Here is a 23,816-nt window from a genome sequence, read left to right on the forward strand (position 1 = left end):
AAGTAAGTTCTCAGGTGACTGTACAGTCCAATATAGGAATTATAGTCCCTGTCACAAGTGGGACAGACAGTCGTTGAAGGAAAGGGTGGGTGGGACTGGTTTGCCGCATGCTACTTCCGCTGCCTGCGCTTGTTTTCTGCATGCTCTCGGCGACGAGACTCGAGGTGCGCAGCGCCCTCCCGGATGCTCTTCTTCCACTTAGGTTGGTCTTTGACCAGGGATTCCCAGGTGTCGGTGGGGAGGTTATACTTTATCAGGGAGGCTTTGAGGGTGTCCTTGAAACATTTCCTCTGCCCATCTGGGGATCACTTGCCGTGTAGGAGTTTAGAGTAGAGCGCTTGCTTTGGGAGTCTTGTGTCAGACATGTGGACGATGTGGCCCACCTAACAGAGCTGGTCGAGTGTGGTCAGTGCTTCAATGCTGGGGATGTTGGCCTGGTCAAGAACACTGGCGTTGATGCGTTTATCCTCCCAGGGGATTTGCAGGTTCTTGCGGAGACAGTGTTGGTGGTATTTTTCCAGCGATTTGAGGTGTCTACTGCATAGAGTCCACGTCTCTGAAGCATATAGGAGGGTGGATATCACTACAGCCCTGTAGGCCATAAGCTTGGTGCCAGATTTGAAGTCCTGGTCTTCGAACACTCTCTTCCTCAGGGGACCGAAGGCTGCGCTGGCGCACTGGAGGCGGTGTTGGACCTCGTCATCGATGTCTGCCCATGTGGATAGTAGGCTCCTGAGGTATGAAAAGTGGTCCACATTGTCCAAGGCCGCACTGTGGATTTTGATGACCGGGGGACAGTGCTGTGTGATGGGGTCAGGTTGGTGGAGGTCCTTTGTCTTATGGATGTTTAGTGTAAGGCCCATGCTCTCATACACCTTGAAGAAAATGTTGATGATGGTTTGGAGTTTGAATTTGCGCAGGCGCAAGCGTCGTCCGGGTACTGTAGTTCAATGACAGAGGATGGGACGGATTTGGATCTAGCCTGAAGGTGACGAAGGTTGAACAGATTCCCAATGGTTCTATAGTTTAGTTCCACTCCAGCGGGGAGCTTGTTGAACGTGAGATGGAGCATTGCGAGGAAGATTGAGAAGGGGGTTGGCGCGATGACGCAGCCCTGCTTGACACCAGTCTGGATGTGGATTGGGTCTGTGGTGGATCCGTTGGTCAGGATCACGGCTTGCATGTCGTCGTGGAGCAGGCGGAGGATAGCGACAAACATTTGGGGGCAGCCGAAATGGAGGAGGACGCTCCATAGTACCATCGCAGTTAACAGTGTCAAAGGCCTTTGTGAGGTCAAAGAATGCCATGTACAGGGGTTGGTGCTGTTCCCTGCATTTCTCTTGCAGTTGTAGCGCGGTGAAGATCATGTCCATTGTACCCCTTAGTGGACGGAATCCGCATTGTGACTCTGGGAGGAGCTCTTCTGCCACAGGGAGAAGTCGGTTGAGGAGGATTCTAGCGATGCCTTTCCCAGTGGCCGACAATAGGGAGATTCCTCTATAGTTGCCGCAGTCGGACTTGTCACCTTTTTAAAAGGTGGTCACGATTACGGCATCTCTGAGATCTCCAGGCATGCACACCTTCTTCCAGATGAGAGATGAAGTCATGCATTCACGCCAATTGTGCCACTCCGCCATACTTTAGTGCCTCAGCAGGGATTCCATCTGTTGTTCTTGAGCTGATGGATGGCCTTTTCTACCTCATGCAGGGCTGGGGTTTTGCTGAGATGGTGGTGGGTCGCATGCTGCGGGATGGAGTCGAGGACACTCGTGTCAAAGGCAGAGTCTCGATTAAGGAGATCTTCGAAGTGCTCCTTCCAGCAGTGTCCTTGATGAGTACCTCTCCGTTCTTGGCCAGCAGTGGGGTGGGATCTTGGGTGCTTGGGCCGTAGATGGACTTAACTGTGGTGAAGAATCCTTGCACGTTATGGCTGTCGGCCAACTGCTTTATCCCTGGTGCTTTCTCCACCCACGATCTATTCTTTAGGTCGCGGGTTTTTTGTTGGACCTTGGCCTTCAGCCATCTGTAGAGCTGCTTTGCTGCTCCCGAGTTGGGTTGTTGCTTTAGGTTCAGAAATGCCCTGCGCTTGTGGTTTATTAGCTCTTGGATCTCCTGGTCATTCTCATCAAACCAGTCCTGGTGTTTCCTGGTTGAGTGACCAAGCATCTCTTCGCAGGCACTGGTTATGGAGGCCTTGAGGACAGACCAAGTGCTGTGGGCATTCTGTGTCTCGAGGTCATCGAGGGTCGCCAGGTTGGCAGTGAGGCGCTGGCTGTATAGGGCTCTCTTAGCTGGGTCTTTGAGTGCCGCGGCGTTGATTTTTTTTGCGGCATTGCTTCTGTTGCCGTCATCACTTTGGGGCTATATTAATGTTGATGACGGAATGGATTAGGCGGTGGTCCATCCAGCAGTCTTTGGCTCCCCGTCATGGTGCGGGTGATGCACTCGTCCTTGCGATCCCTCGCTCGAACGATGATGTAGTCGAACAAGTGCCAGTGCTTGGAGCAAGGGTGTTGCCACGATGTCTTGTACTTGTCCCTCTGGCGGAACAAGGTGGTGGTGATGACAAGGTCGTGTTCTTGTCATTTTGTCTACCCAAGGCTTTTTCAGCAGCACCTCCCAAACCTGTGACCTCCACCTCCTAGAAGGACAAAGGCATCAGTTGTATGGGATCACCATAACCTCCAAGTCACACACCATCCTGACTTGGAACATATATTGCCATACTTTTATTGTTGTTTGGTCAAAATCCTGGAACTCACTACCAAACAGCATTGTGTGACTACTTTAACCACATGGTCTACAGCGGTTCAAGAAGAAGGCCCATGACCACCTTCTCAAGGGCATCTAGAGGTGAATAATAAATACCAGCCTTGCTAACGTTCCCACATCCAAAGAGTGATTAAAAAAAAAATATGGGGATTGTCTCCATTTGTAGCCAATTTTCATGTTAATTTGAACAGTGGCATATTTGCTTCATGTAATGGCAATAGATTGCATCTGTAACAAGAAGCTTTCCATATATGTTCCCATACGCCATACCTGCCTGTTTCCATTTCTTTACATGAACTACCTTCGTACTTCTTCACAGGTCATTAAATTTCTTCTTGACCTCATCTGAGGTCTGTTAGATTGTGGAGGCGAGATTGACCTTGTTGCCAATTTTATTCCAGATGTGGATACCTGACCTTTGGGCACTGACACCTGTTCCCTGGAAAAATAAGTTTCCCTCCATTACAGCACCGCCTCTATAGGTTCAGGAGGAGATGTGTCCTTGAAACATGTTTTTGTTGTGCTATGTTTAAATGTAATACTCCTGGAACTGCGCGCTCTCTAGCTGGTTAATCCCAAACCAGTGAAAGATTTCTGCCATAGAAAACACAGGTAATAGTAGTGTTAATATATCTGAGAAATTTGCTAGAAACAAAATATGGAAACATATCGCTCTCCCTGTTCTTAACCAAATATTTATCCAGCTCTTTTAGTAAAAATAAAAGTTAACCCACACAGCATTAATTGCTTTTGATGGAAGCCTTTTCACAAATCTATTAATGTGTGGGCAGAAAAATAACTTTTAGGATGATGTTCATCTTGAGTGATTTGCTCTATATCTCTGTTTGCAGGGAGTATTTTGGAGAGCGGATTGCCCTGTATTTTGCCTGGCTTGGCTGGTACACCACCATGCTAATTCCTGCTGCTGGATGTGGAGTCTTGGTCTTTCTGTATGGATTATTTTACTTTGAAAGCAATCAAGTGAGGTACAGTACCGACCATGTGTTTCAATCATTGTGCAAAAGGAGTATGAATATCTCAGCTCATAACATGAGATTTTGTAAGGACGGTTTAACATCACCAACTAAACTACATCTGCTGAAATATTAGGATAATTGGCTCAAAGATTTGTAAAAGTTCAGACATTAATAGATATAATATTTGCTGTGGCATGGATGTGCTATAGCCGTGAGTGTGACATTGGGGTCGTATGAATGGTTGTTCTCAGAGGCTGAGGCAGCTAAAGCCAGAAATCATAGACAGTAAAAATGGCTGAAATCTCAAGCTACGTGCTTGACTGTACAAGCAGTTGTTGGAGAACCAGATGGACCAATGTTCTTCACTCTTGGGCAGATTGAGAAAGGCAGAACATCAATATTCAAAACATACCGCTGATTAAAATTAAACTGTCTGTGAGTAGAGAAATTGCCGGAGAACGTTGTGCTCTACGGTCAACATTACAAGATTTGTTGCAGGATATTGTACTGCATCAAATTTCTTGGCAGAAGTAAAATGATACATTTTGCATATTATTATCTAACACTTCTGTAAAACAGTATTCCCTCTGATTCAACATGAGCAACATAAGAACATAAGAAATAGGAGTAGGGGTAGGCCATACTGCCCTTCGAGCCTGCTCCGCCATTCAATAAGATCATGGCTGATCTGAAAGAAACATAGAAAATAGGTGCAGGAGTAGGCCATTCGGCCCTTCGAGCCTGCACCACCATTCAATAAGATCATGGCTGATCATTCACCTCAGTACCCCTTTCCTGCTTTCTCTCCATATTCCTTGATCCCTTTAGCCGTAAGGGCCATATCTAACTCCCTCTTGAATATATCCAATGAACTGGCATCAACAACTCTCTGCGGTAGGGAATTCCACAGGTTAACCACTCGCTGAGTGAAGAAGTTTCTCCTCATCTCAGTCCTAAATGGCTTACCCCTTATCCTTAGACTGTGTCTCCTGGTTCTGGACTTCCCCAACATCGGGAACGTTCTTCCTGCATCTAACCTGTCCAGTCCTGTCAGAATTTTATATGTTTCTATGAGATCCCCTCGCATCCTTCTAAACTCGAGTGAATACAGGCCCATTCGATCCAGTCTCTCCTCATATGTCAGTCCTGCCATCCCGGGAATCAGTCTGGTGAACCTTCGCTGCACTCCCTCAATAGCAAGGACGTCCTTCCTCAGATTAGGAGACCAAAACTGAACACAATATTCCAGGTGAGGCCTCACCAAGGCCCTGTACAACTGCGGGTAAGACCTTCCTGCTCCTATACTCAAATCCCCTAGCCATGAAGGCCAACACACCATTTGCCTTCTTCACCGCCTGCTGTACCTGCATGCCAACTTTCAATGACTGATGTACCACGACACCCAGGTATCGTTGCATCTCCTTTTTTCCTAATCTGCCGCCATTCAGATAATATTCTGCCTTCGTGTTTTTGCCACCAAAGTGGATAACTTCACATTTATCCACATTATACTGAACTCCAGTGAATACAAGCCCAGTTGATCCAGTCTTTCTTGATAGGTCAGTCCGCCATCCTGGGAATCAGTCTGGTGAACCTTTGCTGCACTCCCTCAATAGCAAGAATGTCCTTCAAGTTAGGAGACCAAAACTGTACACAATACTCCAGGTGTGGCCTCACCAAGGCCCTGTACAACTGCAGCAACACCTCCCTGCCCCTGTACTCAAATCCCCTCGCTATGAAGGCCAACATGCCATTTGCTTTCTTAACCGCCTGTTGTACCTGCATGCCAACCTTCAATGACTGATGTACCATGACACCCAGGTCTCGTTGCACCTCCCCTTTTCCTAATCTGTCACCATTCAGATAATAGTCTGTCTCTCTGTTTTTACCACCAAAGTGGATAACCTCACATTTATCCACATTATACTTCATCTGCCATGCATTTGCCCACTCACCTAACCTATCCAAGTCACTCTGCAGCCTCTAGCATCCTCCTCGCAGCTCACACTGCCACCCAACTTAGTGTCATCTGCAAATTTGGAGATACTACATTTAATCCCCTCATCTAAATCATTAATGTACAGTGTAAACAGCTGGGGCCCCAGCACAGAACCTTGCGTACCCCACTAATCACTGCCTGCCATTCTGAAAAGTACCCATTTACTCCTAATCTTTGCTTCCTGTCTGACAACCAGTTCTCAATCCATGTCAGCACACTACCCCCAATCCCATGTGCTTTAACTTTGCACATTAATCCCTTGTGTGGGACCTTGTCGAAAGTCTTCTGAAAGTCCAAATATACCACATCAACTGGTTCTCCCTTGTCCACTCTACTGGAAACATCCTCAAAAAATTCCAGAAGATTTGTCAAGCATGATTTCCCTTTCACAAATCCATGCTGACTTGGACCTATCATGTCACCTCTTTCCAAATGCGCTGCTATTACATCCTTAATAATTGATTCCATCAGTTTATCCACTACTGAGGTCAGGCTGACCGGTCTATAATTCCCTGTTTTCTCTCTCCCTCCTTTTTTAAAAAGTGGGGTTACATTGGCTACCCTCCACTCGATAGGAACTGATCCAGAATCAATGGAATGTTGGAAAATGACTGTTAATGCATCCGCTATTTCCAAGGCCACCTCCTTAAGTACTCTGGGATGCAGTCGATCAGGCCCTGGGGATTTATCAGCCTTCAATCCCATCAATTTCCCCAACACAATTTCCCGACTAATAAAGATTACCCTCAGTTCCTCCTCTTTACTAGACCCTCTGACCCCTTTTATATCCGGAAGGTTGTTTGTGTCCTCCTTAGTGAATACCGAACCAAAGTACTTGTTCAATTGGTCTGCCATTTCTTTGTTCCCCGTTATGACTTCCCCTGATTCTGACTGCAGGGGACCTACGTTTGTCTTTACTAACCTTTTTCTCTTTACATATCTATAGAAACTTTTGCAATCCGTCTTAATGTTCTCTGCAAGCTTCTTCTCATACTCCATGTTCCCTGCCCTAATCAAACCCTTTGTCCTCGTCTGCTGAGTTCTAAATTTCTCCCAGTCCCCGGGTTCGCTGCTATTTCTGGCCAATTTGTATGCCACTTCCTTGGCTTTAATACTATCCCTGATTTCCCTTGATAGCCACGGTTGAGCCACCTTCCCTTTTTTATTTTTACGCCAGACAGGAATGTACAATTGTTGTAGTTCATCCATGCGGTCTCTAAATGTCTGCCATTGCCCATCCACAGTCAACCCCTTAAGTATCATTCGCCAATCTATCCTAGCCAATTCACGCCTCATACCTTCAAAGTTACCCTTCTTTAAGTTATGGACCATGGTCTCTGAATTAACTGTTTCATTCTCCATCCTAATGCAGAATTCCACCATATTATGGTCACTCTTCCCCAAGTGGCAAAAGGTGGCAAAAACAGGAAGACAGAATATTATATGAATGGTGACAGATTAGGAAAAGGGGAGGTGCAACGAGACCTGGGTGTCATGGTACATCAGTCATTGAAGTTTCGCATGGAGGTACAGCAGGCGGTGAAGGCGGCAAATGGCATGTTGGCCTTCATAGCGAGAGGATTTGAGTATAGGAGCAGGGAGGTCTTACTGCAGTTGTACAGGGCCTTGGTGAGGCCACACCTGGAATATTGTGTTCAGTTTTGGTCTCCTATACTGAGGAAGGACATTCTTGCTATTGAGGGAGTACAGCGAAGGTTCACCAGATTGACTCCCGGGATGGCAGGACTGACATATGAGGAGAGACTGGATCAACTGGGCTTGTATCCACTGGAGTTTAAAAGAATGAGAGGGGATCTCATAGAAACATATAAAATTCTGATGGGACTGGACAGGTTCGAGGCAGGAAGAATGTTCCCAATGTTGGGGAGTTCCAGAACCAGGGGTCACAGTCTAAGAATAAGGGGTAAGCCATTTAGGACCGAGATGAGGAGAAACTTCTTCACTCAGAGAGTGGTTAAGCTGTGGAATTCTCTACTGCAGAAAGTTGTTGAGGCCAGTTCGTTAGGTATATTTAAAAGGGAGTTAGATATGGCCCTTACGGCCAAAGGGATCAAGGGGTATGAAGAGAAAGCAGGAAAGGGGTACTGAGGTTGAATGATCAGCCATGATCTTATTGAATGGCGGTGCAGGCTCGAAGGGCCGAATGACCTGCTCCTGCACATAATTCCTATGTTTCTATGTAAATACTACGTGCATTTAGACAAAGTGCCTTTAAGTTTGTTTTTTTACCTTTTTTTCCTGCTTGTTTCTCTCTCCTTCAAACTCACTTTCTTTATTTTGCTTTCTAATTCCAGCTTTACTCCCCTCCGTACTGAATCTATTTTCAGGTTCCCATCCCCCTGCCAAGCTAGTTTAAACCCTTCCCAACAGGACTAGCAAACGCCACCCCCCACCGCGAGGATATTGGTCCCTGCTCTGTTGAGGTGCAACCCGTCTGGCTTGTACAGATCCCACCTCCCCCAGAACCGGTCCCCATGCCTCAGGAAACTAAAGCCCTCCCGCCTGCACCATCTCTCCAGCCATGTATTCATCTGCTCTATCCTCCTATTTCTGTACTCACTTGCTTGTGGTACTGGGAGTAAACCGGAGATTACTACCTTTGAGGTCCTGCTTTTTAATCTCTCTCCTAGCTCCCTAAGCTCTGTATGCAGGACCTCATCCCTCTTCCTACCTATGTCATTGGCACCGATGTGGACCATGACCTCTGGCTGTTTACCCTCTCCCCCCAGAATGCCCTGCAGCCGCTTAGTGACCCTGGCACCAGAGAGGCAACATACCATTCTGCAGTCACGTCTGCGGCCGCAGAAACGTCTGCCTGCTCCCCTGACTATTGAATCCCCTACCACTATAGCTCTTCCATTCTTCTTGCTCCCCCCCCCCCCTGTGCAGCTGAGCCACCCGTGGTGCTATGGACTTGGCTCTGGCTGCACTCCCCACAGCCACCATCGCCCCCACCGATACTCAGAACAGAGTACCGGTTGGAGAGCGAGATGGACTCGGGGGACTCCTGCCCTACTTGCCTCGTCTTCCTCTTCTGTCTGGCGGTCACCCACTCCCCCTCTGCCTGCACACTCTTAAGCTGCGGGGTGACCGCCGCTTGAAACATGCTATCCATATTGCTTTCAGTCTCATGGATGCACCGCTGTGACCTCAGCTGTCGCCCAAGCTCCAAAACATGAAGCTCGAGTTGGTGCAGCTGGAGACACCTGCACACATGGTCGGCCCGGCTGCGCGAAGCATCTGAGACTTCCCACATGCCGCAGGATGTGCAATCCATGGGACTGAGCTGCCCTGCCATCCCTCTAGTCACACTTGCAACTATCGAGTAGAACTCAACTCTAAACCTTAGCAGAACACACCCAGCTGCTACTTAGCAAACAGCCGATTTAATTATCTAGGTCTCCTTAGATAATAAAGATCACATATATTTACTTGCAGTTCCTACTTACAACAATGCCAAAGGTTTCCTCCTGAAAAGAAAAAGAAAAATACTCACCAATCCACCAGCCAATCACCCGCTTGGCTGTGATGTCACACTTCGATTTTCGATTTTTAAAAAACTTTTTGTCCCTGCACCAGCTGGCTGCTCCGACTCTCGGGCCCTTTATCTGGGCCTGAAATTCCCACTCCCGCAGCTCCTCCCGACTCTCGGGCCCTTTATCTGGCCCTGGAACTCCCTAGATTCACTAGCTTTTTAATTTTATAAATGTAGTGCTAATTGCCCACTTCATTCACCTTATCTCACTCTCAATGTGTTCAGGATGTTTGTTCAATAAAATTGATTTGTTCTTAGCCAGTATAGTAATCGGGAAGCCACAATTGGCCTCAACTTCCTGGCCAAAGGAGAGAAAAATCAGCCAGAGTTCCTGTTCCTCATCAACATAGCAACCCCTAAAAGTGTGTGGACTTTGTTTGTTCCGTTTTCAAATATTGCTGCTCAGGGATGAATTAGACTGCTCTCTTCAAAATCTTTGGGTGGTCATGCTATTTATGGGATGAGCCATGAATGATGGTCCAGAAACACATGGAGCAGCAGCTTTTCTCAGAGCCTCGGGTGCAAGGAAAGAAGCTCGAGGTGGCTCGCAGCCTGGATTATGAGTACCACTGATCTAGGCTTTTAGGTGTTGCAGGAATGGAATGGGATTTTCTTGAGTCAGCAATGAGCCAGCTGCATGATCTAAGATCTGTCTGTTCTGAGCATATTTCTTGTTGAGTAATGCACGGCTTTAATTGGCTCTCTTTTCTTTCCACGAACCTCAGTAAGGAGATCTGCAATGCTTCGAGAATTATCATGTGCCCACTGTGTGATAAGCGTTGTCCATACTGGAGGCTCAATGAGACATGCACCTATGCTAAGGTACAATACATCACACAAGCAAGACAGTGGGGGACACTGTTAGGGAGACAGAAATACTCATTGGCGTTTCCAGATGGGATAATTTTCAACTTGTCGGCTGGGCAGGTCAGCCGCATATTATAGCAACCACTCGATTTTCATTTCCATTAATTTCCCATTGCCGAGCAGTAAGTTGGAAATATACCCCTGTTTTTGCTGAGGAATCCAGTACCTCATCTCTAAATGTTAGCTCGTTTCTGTGTTGTATGCCACTGGTTCATTACAGTCACATGCAAAGAGAAAATTTATGGCTAAGGATTTAAGGGGTAAGATGTTTTATGCATTCTGTGACATGTGAACAGTTCTGGTGAGCAAACCTTTTTCGTTGTATTCCTGCAGGTCACGCACCTATTTGACCATGAAGTAACAGTTCTTTTTGCTATGTTCATGGCAATCTGGGGTATGTATTCCCCTCACTTCAATGTTGGCTTTCACTTTATTTTAAAAACAAGTTTAATCCATGTTATATGTAGAAGAACTCCACAAGGCTGTGAGCTAAACTTAGTGTGACCTTAGTCTTTATTACAACTCCAGAGTGCCTGAGCAACATGGCAGCCAACCTTTTATACTGGCCCTGCACGTGGGTGTAGGTGACCATTAGGACTCCAACAGTCGCGCCTTCTGGTGGCAAGTATTACATAGTTACATACATAACAATCCAGGTATTAAATTCAAAAGGCAATCCATGACCGATAAGCGTATTATGGATGACAACACCAAAGTATGACCAAGTATAGCACCATAAGTGAATTTAATGCACATTACAGTGGTAACTGCATTGGAAATATCTGAATTATAATATAACACGATTTTCTTCCCACTTCTGAAGGCAGTGACTTCTATTGATGGTATGGTTTTACAGGCTGTGGCAGTTTAACAAAACTTACCCAAATAGCCAGCCTCTCATGTGTAAGCCTGAACAGTGAATATTAGCAGGTCATTCAGTTTTGGGGGGCATCACAGCTAAGCCTGATCCTGCCCTCATCCGACAAGAACACATGCATAGTGTCCAATAGGGATCAATGGCCAGCAATCTGGAGTGGGAACTCATGCTGATCTTTCCCTCGCTAGCCGAGGACACATTGTAGCATTCCAATTGCTGGAGAAGTATCACCAACGATGTCTCCGCAAGATCCTGCAAATCCCCTGGGAGGACAGGCGCGCCAACATCAGCGTCCTCATCCAGGCTAACATCCCCAGCACTGAAGCACTGACCACACTCGATCGGCTCCGCTGAGCAGGCCACATAGTTCGTATGCCAGACACGAGACTCCCAAAGCAAGTGCTCTACTCGGAGCTCCTTCACTGCAAACGAGCCAAAGGTGGGCAGCGGAAACGCTACAAGGACATCCTCAAAGCCTCCCTGATAAAGTGCAACATCTCCACTGACACCTGGGAGTCTCTGGCCCAAGACCGCCCTAAGTGGAGGAAGTGCTTCCGAGAGGGCGCTGAGCATCTCGAGTCAACACCGAGAGCATGCAGAAATCAAGCGCAGGCAGCAGAAAGAGCGTGTGGCAAACTAGTCCCACCCACCCCTTCCCTCAACGACTATCTGTCCCACCTGTGACAGAGTCTTGACTCTTGATTCCGAGGGACTGCCTATGAAGATGAATTGCAGTTAGCTCACTCTGTACAGACCAGGGATCACAGCTGGGGTTTTCCTGGTCTGTTTGGCTCACTGCTCCACTACTTTAGTATTGGGAAAGCTCATAATCTAGTATTCAGCCCACTTGCATATAGTTTATACTGATTTTTCTGTTTACACATAATAATGTGCCATGGTTATTAACCAATTAAACATTAATTACTTTAGTGAATATTTCTCTTTCAAAATGTAGCCACTGTATTTTTGGAGCTGTGGAAACGAGCCCGAGCGAAAGCTGTCTGCTCCTGGGATTTGTGCCACTGGGACGAGGACGAGGTAAAAACCTTAAATGATTTAATCACTAACTTTAGATTGTTGTTTTGAGAGCTGTTGAGATTACAATATTGGGCCTGATCTTGCTAGAAAAATAACGGCGTGTTAATGACATAGGCTGGTATTAATATGCAAATCGACCAGCAAATTCAGGGGATGATGAGATTTGGCATGAGTTGTGAATCTCTAGTGTTACTGATCGATTTATGCCGCTCTGGCATTTGGCTCGGACAAACAGCATCTCGACCCTAAGCATCCCCATTATTTTAAGAACTTGCTGGATTTGCACATTAATTGCCCATTAAACTCGCTATAGAAAGTTAAGTCTAGGAACAGGAGAAGGCCATTTAGCCCATCGAGCCTGTTACGCCATTCAATGAGATCGTGGCTGATCTGCAACCTAACTCCATTTACCTGCCTTTTCCTTAAATACCTTTGGTTAACAAAAGCTATTAATCTCAGATTGAGATTAACAATTGATTTAGCATCAATTGCCGTTTGCAGAAGAGAGTTCCAAATGCTTTATGTTCTCCTCACACCTTTGTGTTGTCCCACCTAGCTTTGTATCGTCAGAAAACTTAGATATATTACACTCGGTCCCTTCATCTAGGTCATTAATATAGATTGTAAATAGCTGAGGCCCCAGCATTGATTCTTGTGGCACCCCACTAGTTACAGCCTGCCAACCTGAAAAAAACCTGTTTAGCCCTACTCTCAGTTTTCTGTCCGTTAATCAATCCTCTATCCATGCTAATACATTGCCTCCAATCCCACGAGCCCTTATGTTGTGTAATAATCTTTTATGTGGCATCTTATCAAATGCCTTTTGGAAAGCCAAATATACTACGTCCACTGGTTCCCCTTTATCTACCCTGCTAGTTACATCCTCAAAAAACTCACATAAATTAGTCAAACATAATTTCCCTTTCATAAAATCATGTTGACTTTGTCTAACCATGTTATGATTTTCTAAGTGCCCTGATACCATAGAAAATAGGTGCAGGAGTAGGCCATTCGGCTATTCGAGCCTGCACCACCATTCAGTTAGATCATGGCCGATCATTCACCTCAGTATCCCTTTCCTGCTTTCTCTCCATACCCCTTGATCCCTTTCGCTGTAAGGGCCATATCTAACTCCCTCTTGAATATATCCAATGAACTGGCATCAACAACTCTCTGCGGTAGAGAATTCCACAGATTAACAATTCTCTGAATGAAGAAGTTTCTCCTCATCTCGGTCCTAAATGGCTTACCCCTTATCCTTAGATTGTGTCCCCTGGTTCTGGACTTCCCCAACATCGGGAACATTCTTCCTGCATTTAACCTGTCCAGTCCCGTCAGAATTTTATATGTTTCTATGAGATCCCCTCTCATCCTTCTAAACTCCAGTGAATACAGGCCCAGTCGATCCAGTCTCTCCTCATATGTCAGTCCTTCCATTCCGGGAATCAGTCTGGTGAACCTTTGCTGCACTTCCTCAATAGCAAGAACATCCTTCCTCAGATTAGGAGATCAAAACTGAACACAATATTCCAGGTGAGGCCTCACCAAGGCCCTGTACAACTGCAGTAAGACCTCCCTGCTCCTATACTCAAATCCCCAAGCTATGAAGGCCAACATACCATTTGCCTTCTTCACCGCCTGCTGTACCTGCATGCCAACTTTCAATGACTGATGAACCATGACACCCAGGTCTCGCTGCACCTCCACTTTTCCTAATCTGCCGCCATTCCGATAATATTCTGCCTTTGTGTTTTTGCCTCCAAAATGGATAACTTCACATTTATCCACATTATACTGCATCTGCCATACATTTGCCCACTCACCTAACCTGTCCAAGCCACCCTGCAGCCTCTTAGCGTCCTCCTCACAGCTCACACCGCCACCCAGCTTAGTGTCATCTGCAAACTTGGAGATATTACACTCAATTCCTTCATCTAAATCGTTAATGTATATTGTAAATAGCTGGGGTCCCAGAACTGAGCCCTGCGGCACTCCACTAGTCACTGCCTGCCATTCTGAAAAGGACTCGTTTATCCCGACTCTCTGCTTCCTGTCTGCCAACAAGTTCTCTATCCACGTCAGTACATTACCCCCAATACCATGTGCTTTGATTTTGCACATCAATCTCTTGTGCGGGACCTTGTCAAAAGCCTTTTGAAAGTCCAAATACACCACATCCACTGGTTCTCCCTTGTCCACACTGTTAGTTACATCCTCAAAAAATTCCAGAAGATTCGTCAAGCATGATTTCCCTTTCATAAATCCATGCTGACTTGGACCGATCCTGTCACTGCTTTCCAAATGCGCTGCTATTTCATTCTTATTGATTGATTCCAACATTTTCCCTACTACTGATGTCAGGCTAACCGATCTATAATTACCCGTTTTCTCTCTCCCTCCTTTTTTCAAAAGTGGTGTTACATTAGCTACCCTCCAGAGCTGATCCAGAGTCGATAAACTGTTGGAAAATGATCACCAATGCTTCCACTATTTCGAGGGCCACTTCCTTAAATACTCTGGGATGCAGACAATCAGGCCCCGGGGATTTATTGGCCTTCAATCCCATCAATTTCCCTAACACAATTTCCCGCCTAATAAGGATATCCTTCAGTTCCTCCTTCTCACTAGACCCACTGTCCCCTAATACATCCGGAAGGTTATTTGTGTCTTCCTTCGTGAAGACAGAACCAAAGTATTTGTTCAATTGGTCTGCCATTTCTTTGTTCCCCATTATAAATTCACCTGAATCCAACTGCAAGGGACCTATGTTTGTCTTCACTAATCTTTTTCTCTTCGCATATTTATAGAAGCTTTTGCAGTCAGTTTTTCTGTACCCTGCAAGCTTCCTCTTGTAATCTATTTTCCCCCTCTTAATTAAACCCTTAGTCCTCCTCTGTTGAATTCTAAATTTCTCCCAGTCCTCAGGTTTGTTGCTTTTTCTAGCCAATTTATATGCCTCTTCCTTGGTTTTAACACTATCCTTAATTTCCCTTGTTTGCCACGTTGAGCCACCTTCCCCGTTTTATTTTTACTCCAGACAGGGATGTACAATTGCTGAAGTTCATCCATGTGATCTTTAAATGTTTGCCATTGCTTATCCACCGTCAACCCTTTAAGTATCCTTTGCCAGTCTATTCTAGCCAATTCACGCCTCATACCGTCGAAGTTACCTTTCCTTAAGTTCAGGACCCTAGTTTCCGAATTAACTGTCACTCTCCATCTTAATAACGAATTCTACCATAATATGGTCACTCTTCCCAAAAGGGCCTCGCACAACAAGATTGCTAATTAGTCCCTTCTCATTACACATCACCCAGTCTAGGGTGGCCAGCTCTCTAGTTGGTTCCTCGACATATTGGTCTAGAAAACCATCCCTAATACACTCCAGGAAATCCTCCTCCACCGCATTGCTACCAGTTTGGTTAGCCCAATCAATATGTAGATTAAAGTCGCCCATGTTAACTGCTGTACCTTTATTGCACACATCCCTTATTTCTTGTTTGATGCTGTCCCCACTACTACCGTTTGGTGGTCTGTACACAACTCCCACTAGCGTTTTCTGCCATTTGGTATTCCGCAGCTCCACTCATACCGATTCCACATCAGGCTAATGATGAGAGGGGATCTCATAGAAACGTATAAGATTCTGATGGGACTGGACTGGTTAGATGCAGGAAGAATGTTCCCGATGTTGGGAAAGTCCAGAACCAGGGGACATAGTCTTAGGATAAGGGGTAGGCCATTTAGGACTGAGATGGGGAGAAACTTCTTCATTCAGAGAGTTGTTAACCTGTGGAATTCCCTGCCGCAGAGAGTTGTTGATGCCAGTTCATTGGATATATTCAAGCGGGAGTTAGATATGGCCCTTACGGCTAAAGAGATCAAGGGGTTTGGAGAGAAAGCAGGAAAGGGGTACTGAGGGAATGATCAGCCATGATCTTATTGAATGGCGGTGCAGGCTCTAGGGGCCGAATGGCCTACTCCTGCACCTATTTTCTATGTTTCTATTTGGTACTGTGTAATGAGACAGGATTAATAAATGATCCCATAGTAAAGGATCTTCTCGGAAAGAGTGACCACAGCATGATTGAATTTCAAATTCAGCTGGAGTGTGAAAAAGTTGGATCTCAAACCAGTGTCCCGATCTTAAATGAAGGTGATTACACAAGTATGAAGGCAGAATTGGCTACAGTGTACTGGAAAATAGATTAAAGTGTAAAACGGTTGATACAGTGGTCGCCGTTTAAGGAGATATTTCATAACTCTCAACAAAAATATATTCCAGTGAGACGGAAAGACTTTAAGAGAAGGCAAAACCATCCATGGTTACCTAAGGAAGTAAGGGATGGTATCAAATTGAAAAAAATGGCACACAAAGTTGCCAAGATTAGGCCAGAGGATTGGGAAATTTTTTTAAATCAGCAAAGGACAAGTAAAAGAATTATAGAGAGGGAAGATAGAGCATGAGAGTAAACTTGCAAGAAATATAAAAACAGATAGTAAGATCTTCTACAGGTATATAAAAAGGAAGAGATTAGCTAAAGTAAATGTTGGTCCCTTAAGAGGATGAGACTGGGGAATTAATAATGGGGAACAGGGAAATGGCGGACATTTTGAACAAATATTTTGTATCGGTCTTCACGGTAGAAGACACTAAAAACATCCCAATAATAGATATTCAAAGGGCTATAGGGAGGGAGGAAATTAAAACAATCACTATTGCAAGAAGGATGGAGTATAAAAGCAGGGAAGTCCTGCTACAGCTGTACAACATTTCCAACATTTTATAGACTCTGGATCAGTTCCTATGGATTGAAGGGTAGCTAACGTAACCCCACTTTTAAAAAAAGGTGGGAGAGAGAAAACAGGAATTATAAACTGGTTAGCCTGACATCGGTGGTGGGGAAAATGTTGGAATCAATTATTAAAGATGTAATAGCGGTGCATTTGGAAAGCAGTGACAGGATCGGTCCAAGTCAGCATGGATTTATGAAGGGAAATCATGCTTGACAAATCTCCAAGAATTTTTTGAGTAGAATGGACAAAAGAGAACCAGTGGATGTGGTGTATTTGGACTTTCAAAAGGCTTTTGACAAGGTCCCACACAAGAGATTAGTGTGCAAAATTAAAGCACATGGTATTGGGGGTAATGTATTGACGTGGATAGAGAACTGGTTGGCAGACAGGAAGCAAAGAGTAGGAATAAATGGATCCTTTTAAGAATGGCAGGCAGTGACTAGTGGGGTACCGCAAGATTCAGTGCTGGAACACCAGCTATTTACAATATACATTAATGATTTCGACGAAGGAATTGAATGTAATATCTCCAAGTTTGCAGATGGCGCTAAGCTGGGTGGCGGTGTGAGCTGTGAGGAGGATGCTCAGAGGCTGCAGGGTGAATTGGACAGGTTAGGTGAGTGGGCAAATGCATGGCAGATGCGGTATAATGTAGATAAATGTGAGGTTATCCACTTTGATGGCAAAAACAGGAAGGCAGAATATTATTTGAATGGTGACAGATTAGGAAAAGGGGAAGTGCAACGAGACCTAGGTGTCATGGTACATCAGTCATTGAAAGTTGGCATGCAGGTACAGCAGGCGGTGAAGAAGGCAAATGGCATGTTGGCCTTCATAGCGAGAGGATTTGAATATAAGAGCAGGGAGGTCTTACTGTAGTTGAACAAGGCCTTGATGAGGCAACACATTGAATATTGTGTACAGTTTTGGTCACCTAATCTGAGGAAGGACATTCTTGCTATTGAGGGAGTGCAGCGAAGGTTCATCAGACTGATTCCCGGGATGGCAGAACTGACATATGAAGAAAGATTGGATCGACTAGGCTTATATTCACTGGAATTTAGAAGAATGAGAGGAGATCTCATAGAAACATATAAAATTCTGACTGGGTTGGACAGGTTAGATACAGGAAGAATGTTCCCGATGTTGGGGAAGTCCAGAACCAGGGGATAAGGGGTAAGCCATTTAGGACCGAGATGAGGAGAAAATTCTTCTCTCAGAGAATTGTGAACCTGTGGAATTCACTACCACGGAAAGTTGTTGAGGCCAGTTCATTAGCTATATTCAAAAGGGAGCTACCGTATATACTCGCGTATCCTGCGATCTCGCGTATCCTGCGATCTCGCGTATCATGCGACCCCTACATTTTCGTCCCCAAAACATGATTTTACCAGATATCTCATGTATCATGCGAGTCACTTTTTTGAGATCGAATTCAGACCTTAACATGAAACATCGAGTGGATTCTGCTGTGAATCTTCGGTCCGGTCTCTTTCCTCCCCCCCCTCCGACCTCCGTGACTCTCTCTCTCCCCCCCCCGACCTCCGCGACTCTCTCTCCCCCCCCGACCTCCGCGACTCTCTCCCCCCCGACCTCCGCGACTCTCTCCCCCCCCGACCTCCGCGACTCTCTCTCCCCCCCCCGACCTCCGTGACTCTCTCTCTCCCCCCCCGACCTCCGCGACTCTCTCTCCCCCCCCGACCTCCGCGACTCTCTCTCCCCCCCGACCTCCGCGACTCTCTCTCCCCCCCCCGACCTCCGCGACTCTCTCTCCCCCCCCGACCTCCGCGACTCTCTCCCCCCCGACCTCCGCGACTCTCTCCCCCCCCCGACCTCCGCGACTCTCTCTCCCCCCCGACCTCCGCGACTCTCTCCCCCCCCGACCTCCGCGACTCTCTCCCCCCCCGACCTCCGCGACTCTCTCTCCCCCCCCGACCTCCGCGACTCTCTCTCCCCCCCCGACCTCCGCGACTCTCTCTCCCCCCCCCCGACCTCCGCGACTCTCTCCCCCCGACCTCCGCGACTCTCTCCCCCCCCCGACCTCCGCGACTCTCTCCCCCCGACCTCCGCGACTCTCTCTCCCCCCCGACCTCCGCGACTCTCTCTCCCCCCCCGACCTCCGTGACTCTCTCTCCCCCCCCCGACCTCCGCGACTCTCTCTCCCCCCCGACCTCCGCGACTCTCTCCCCCCGACCTCCGCGACTCTCTCCCCCGACCTCCGCGACTCTCTCCCCCCCCCCGACCTCCGCGACTCTCCCCCCCGACCTCCGCGACTCTCTCCCCCCCCCCGACCTCCGCGACTCTCTCTCCCCCCCCGACCTCTGCGACACTCTCCCCCCCCCGACCTCTGCGACACTCTCTCCCCCCGACCTCCGCGACACTCTCCCCCCCCCGACCTCCGTGACTCTCTCTCTCCCCCCCGACCTCCGCGACACTCTCTCCCCCCCGACCTCCGCGACTCTCTCTCCCCCCCCGACCTCCGCGACTCTCTCCCCCCCGACCTCCGCGACTCTCTCTCCCCCCCCGACCTCTGCGACACTCTCTCCCCCCCGACCTCCGCGACTCTCTCTCCCCCCGACCTCCGCGACACTCTCCCCCCCCCGACCTCCGCGACTCTCTCCCCCCCGACCTCCGCGACTCTCTCCCCCCCCGACCTCCGCGACTCTCTCCCCCCCCCGACCTCCGCGACTCTCTCTCCCCCCCCGACCTCCGCGACTCTCTCCCCCCCCCGACCTCCGCGACTCTCTCTCCCCCCCCCGACCTCCGCGACTCTCTCCCCCGACCTCCGCGACTCTCTCCCCCGACCTCCGCGACTCTCTCCCCCCCGACCTCCGCGACTCTCTCCCCCCCCGACCTCCGCGACTCTCTCTCCCCCCCCGACCTCCGCGACTCTCTCCCCCCGACCTCCGCGACTCTCTCTCCCCCCCGACCTCCGCGACTCTCTCTCCCCCCCCCGACCTCCGCGACTCTCTCCCCCCCCCGACCTCCGCGACTCTCTCTCCCCCCCGACCTCCGCGACTCTCTCTCCCCCCCCCGACCTCCGCGACTCTCTCCCCCCCCCGACCTCCGCGACTCTCTCCCCCGACCTCCGCGACTCTCTCCCCCCCCGACCTCCGCGACTCTCTCCCCCCCGACCTCCGCGACTCTCTCTCCCCCCCCCGACCTCCGCGACTCTCTCTCCCCCCCCCGACCTCCGCGACTCTCTCTCCCCCCGACCTCCGCGACTCTCTCTCCCCCGACCTCCGCGACTCTCTCCCCCCCGACCTCCGCGACTCTCTCCCCCCCCCGACCTCCGCGACTCTCTCCCCCGACCTCCGCGACTCTCTCTCCCCCCGACCTCCGCGACTCTCTCCCCCCCCGACCTCCGCGACTCTCTCCCCCGACCTCCGCGACTCTCTCCCCCCCGACCTCCGCGACTCTCTCCCCCCCCCGACCTCCGCGACTCTCTCCCCCGACCTCCGCGACTCTCTCTCCCCCCGACCTCCGCGACTCTCTCTCCCCCGACCTCCGCGACTCTCTCCCCCCCCCGACCTCCGCGACTCTCTCCCCCGACCTCCGCGACTCTCTCTCCCCCCCGACCTCCGCGACTCTCTCTCCCCCCCCGACCTCCGCGACTCTCTCCCCCGACCTCCGCGACTCTCTCCCCCCCGACCTCCGCGACTCTCTCCCCCGACCTCCGCGACTCTCTCCCCCCCGACCTCCGCGACACTCTCTCCCCCCGACCTCCGCGACTCTCTCCCCCCCGACCTCCGCGACACTCTCTCCCCCCCGACCTCCGCGACACTCTCTCCCCCCCGACCTCCGCGACTCTCTCTCCCCCCCCGACCTCCGCGACTCTCTCCCCCCGACCTCCGCGACTCTCTCTCCCCCCCCGACCTCCGCGACTCTCTCTCCCCCCCCCGACCTCCGCGACTCTCTCCCCCCCCGACCTCCGCGACTCTCTCTCCCCCCCCGACCTCTGCGACACTCTCTCCCCCCCCGACCTCCGCGACTCTCTCTCCCCCCCGACCTCCGCGACTCTCTCCCCCCCCGACCTCCGCGACTCTCTCTCCCCCCCGACCTCCGCGACTCTCTCTCCCCCCCGACCTCCGCGACTCTCTCTCCCCCCCCGACCTCCGCGACTCTCTCTCCCCCCCCCGACCTCCGCAACTCTCTCTCCCCCCCCCGACCTCCGCGACTCTCTCTCCCCCCCGACCTCCGCGACTCTCTCTCCCCCCCGACCTCCGCGACTCTCTCTCCCCCCCCGACCTCCGCGACTCTCTCTCCCCCCCCCGACCTCCGCGACTCTCTCTCCCCCCCGACCTCCGCGACTCTCTCTCCCCCCCCGACCTCCGCGACTCTCTCTCCCCCCGACCTCCGCGACTCTCTCCCCCCCCGACCTCCGCGACTCTCTCTCCCCCCCGACCTCCGCGACTCTCTCTCCCCCCCCGACCTCCGCGACTCTCTCTCCCCCCCCGACCTCCGCGACTCTCTCTCCCCCCGACCTCCGCGACTCTCTCTCCCCCCCCGACCTCCGCGACTCTCTCCCCCCCCGACCTCCGCGACTCTCTCTCCCCCCCCGACCTCCGCGACTCTCTCTCCCCCCCGACCTCCGCGACTCTCTGTCCCCCCCCGACCTCCGCGACTCTCTCTCCCCCCCGACCTCCGCGACTCTCTCTCCCCCCCCGACCTCCGCGACTCTCTCTCCCCCACCGACCTCCGCGACTCTCCCCCCCGACCTCCGCGACTCTCTCTCCCCCCCCGACCTCCGCGACTCTCTCTCCCCCCCCCGACCTCCGCGACTCTCTCTCTCCCCCCCGACCTCCGCGACTCTCTCTCCCCCCCCGACCTCCGCGACTCTCTCCCCCCCCGACCTCCGCGACTCTCTCCCCCCCGACCTCCGCGACTCTCTCTCCCCCCCCGACCTCCGCGACACTCTCTCCCCCTGAAGAGAAGAATTTCAGCAGGAGTCAAATGGATTTTTTTTTGCATTGGGAGGATGTAGTTAGTGGTGTGCTGCAGGAACTTGGCTTGTTTTCCACATAAACTAATGATTTGGTCATGAGTATCGAGGAACTAATATCAACCAGGGATATTCGATTTACAACCATCATGGAGAGTGAGAGGAGAAACCAAGAGAAATGTCTTTACATAGAGGATTGTTGGAGCATGCCGAGATTCAGCGTGGATACGGTCTGCTTAACAGCCTAACAGCCTAATCTTGGCCAGCACTTCACACCCGCAAATTTTGTATCTCGTGTATCATGCGACCCCCCAAATTTAGGTTACAATTTAGGTCTTCAAAAGTCGCATGATACGCGAGTATATACGGTAGATGTGGCCCTTACAGCTAAAGAAATCAAGGGGTATGGAGAAAAAGCAGGAACGGGGTACTGAAGTTGCATGATCAGCCATGATTATATTGAATGGTGGTGCCGGCTCGAAGGGCTGAATGGCCTACTCCTGCACCTATTTTCTATGTTTCTATGTTACAAGGTATTGGTGAGGCCACACCTTGAGTACTGCGTACAGTTTTGGTCTCCTTATTTAAAGAAGGATATACTTGCGTTGGAGTCAGTTCAGAGAAGGTTCACTCGGCTGATTCCAGAGATGAGGGGGTGAATTATGAAGAAAGGATGAGCAGGTTGGGCCTCTACTTATTGGAGTTTAGAAGAATGAGAGGTGATCTTATTGAAACATACAACATACTGCGGGGGCTTGACAAGGTAGATGCAGAGAGGATGTTTTCACTCGTGGGGGAATCCGGAACAAGGGGACATATTTTAAGAATAAATGAGATGAGGAAGAATTTCTTCTCTCAGAGTTGTAAATCTGTGAAATTCTCTGCCCCAGAGAGCTGCGAGGGCTCAGTCATTGAACATATTTAAGGCGGAGATAGACAGATATTTGAGCGATAAGGGAGTGAAGGGTTAAGTGGAGCGGGCAGGGAAGTGGAGTTGAGCTCAAGATAAGATCAGCCATAGAAACATAGAAAATAGGTGCAGGAGTAGGCCATTCGATCCTTTGAGCATGCACCACCATTCAATATGATCATGGCTGTTCATGCACTTCAGTACCCCATTCCTGCTTTTTCTCCATACCCCTTGATCCCTTCAGCCCTAAGGGTCACGTCTAACTTCCTTTTGAATATATCTAACAAACTGGCCTCAACAACTTTCTGTGGTAGAGAATTCCACAGGTTCACAACTCTCTGAGTGAAGAAATTTCTCCTCATCTCAGTCCTAAATGGCTTACCCTTATCCTTAGACTGTGACCCCTGGTTCTGGACATCCCCAACATCGGGAACACTCTTCCTGTATCTAACCTGTCCAATCCCGTCAGAATTTTACATGTTTCTATGAGATCCCGTCTCATTCTTCTAAATTCCAGTGAATATAAGCCTAGTCGATCCAGCCTTTCTTCATATGTCAGTCCTGCCATCCCGGGAATCAGTCTGGTGAACCTTTGCTGCATTCCCTCAATAGCAAGAATGTCCTTCCTCAGATTAGGAGACAAAAACTGTACAAAATACTCAAGGTGAGGCCTCACCAAGGCCCTGTACAACTGCAGTGAGACCTCCCTGCTCCTATACTCAAATCCTCTCGCTATGAAGGCCAACATTCCAATTTGCCTTCTTCACCGCCTGCTGTACCTGCATGCCAACTTCAATGACTAATGCACCATGACACCCAGGTCTCATTGCACCTCCCCTTTTACTAATCTGTCACCATTCAGATAATAATCTGCCTTGCTGTTTTTACCACCATAGTGGATAACCTCACATTTATCTACATTATACTGCATTTGCCATGCATTTGCCCACTCACCTAACCTGTCCAATTCACCCTGCAGCCTCTTAGCATCCTCCTCACAGTGCACACTGCCACCCAGCTTAGTGTCATCTGCAAACTTGGAGATATTAAATTCAGTTCCTTTGTCTAAATCATAAATGTA

The 23,816-nt window shown here is 49.4% G+C and overlaps 1 protein-coding gene across 1 annotated transcript in view; it reads left to right on the top strand.

Moving 5' to 3' along the window:
- The window catches only part of ano9b (anoctamin 9b), a 202,344-nt gene that overhangs the window by 97,107 nt on the left and 81,421 nt on the right, over window positions 1-23,816 (top strand). Inside the window, exons 9-12 of the mRNA XM_070898654.1 lie at window positions 3,624-3,758; window positions 10,030-10,126; window positions 10,505-10,565; window positions 12,004-12,086. Coding sequence (XP_070754755.1) covers window positions 3,624-3,758; window positions 10,030-10,126; window positions 10,505-10,565; window positions 12,004-12,086 — 376 coding nt within the window. The remainder of the gene's footprint in view (window positions 1-3,623; window positions 3,759-10,029; window positions 10,127-10,504; window positions 10,566-12,003; window positions 12,087-23,816) is intronic.

Source organism: Pristiophorus japonicus, chromosome 14 (assembly GCF_044704955.1).
Source record: "Pristiophorus japonicus isolate sPriJap1 chromosome 14, sPriJap1.hap1, whole genome shotgun sequence".
NCBI classification, from domain to species: domain Eukaryota; kingdom Metazoa; phylum Chordata; class Chondrichthyes; family Pristiophoridae; genus Pristiophorus; species Pristiophorus japonicus.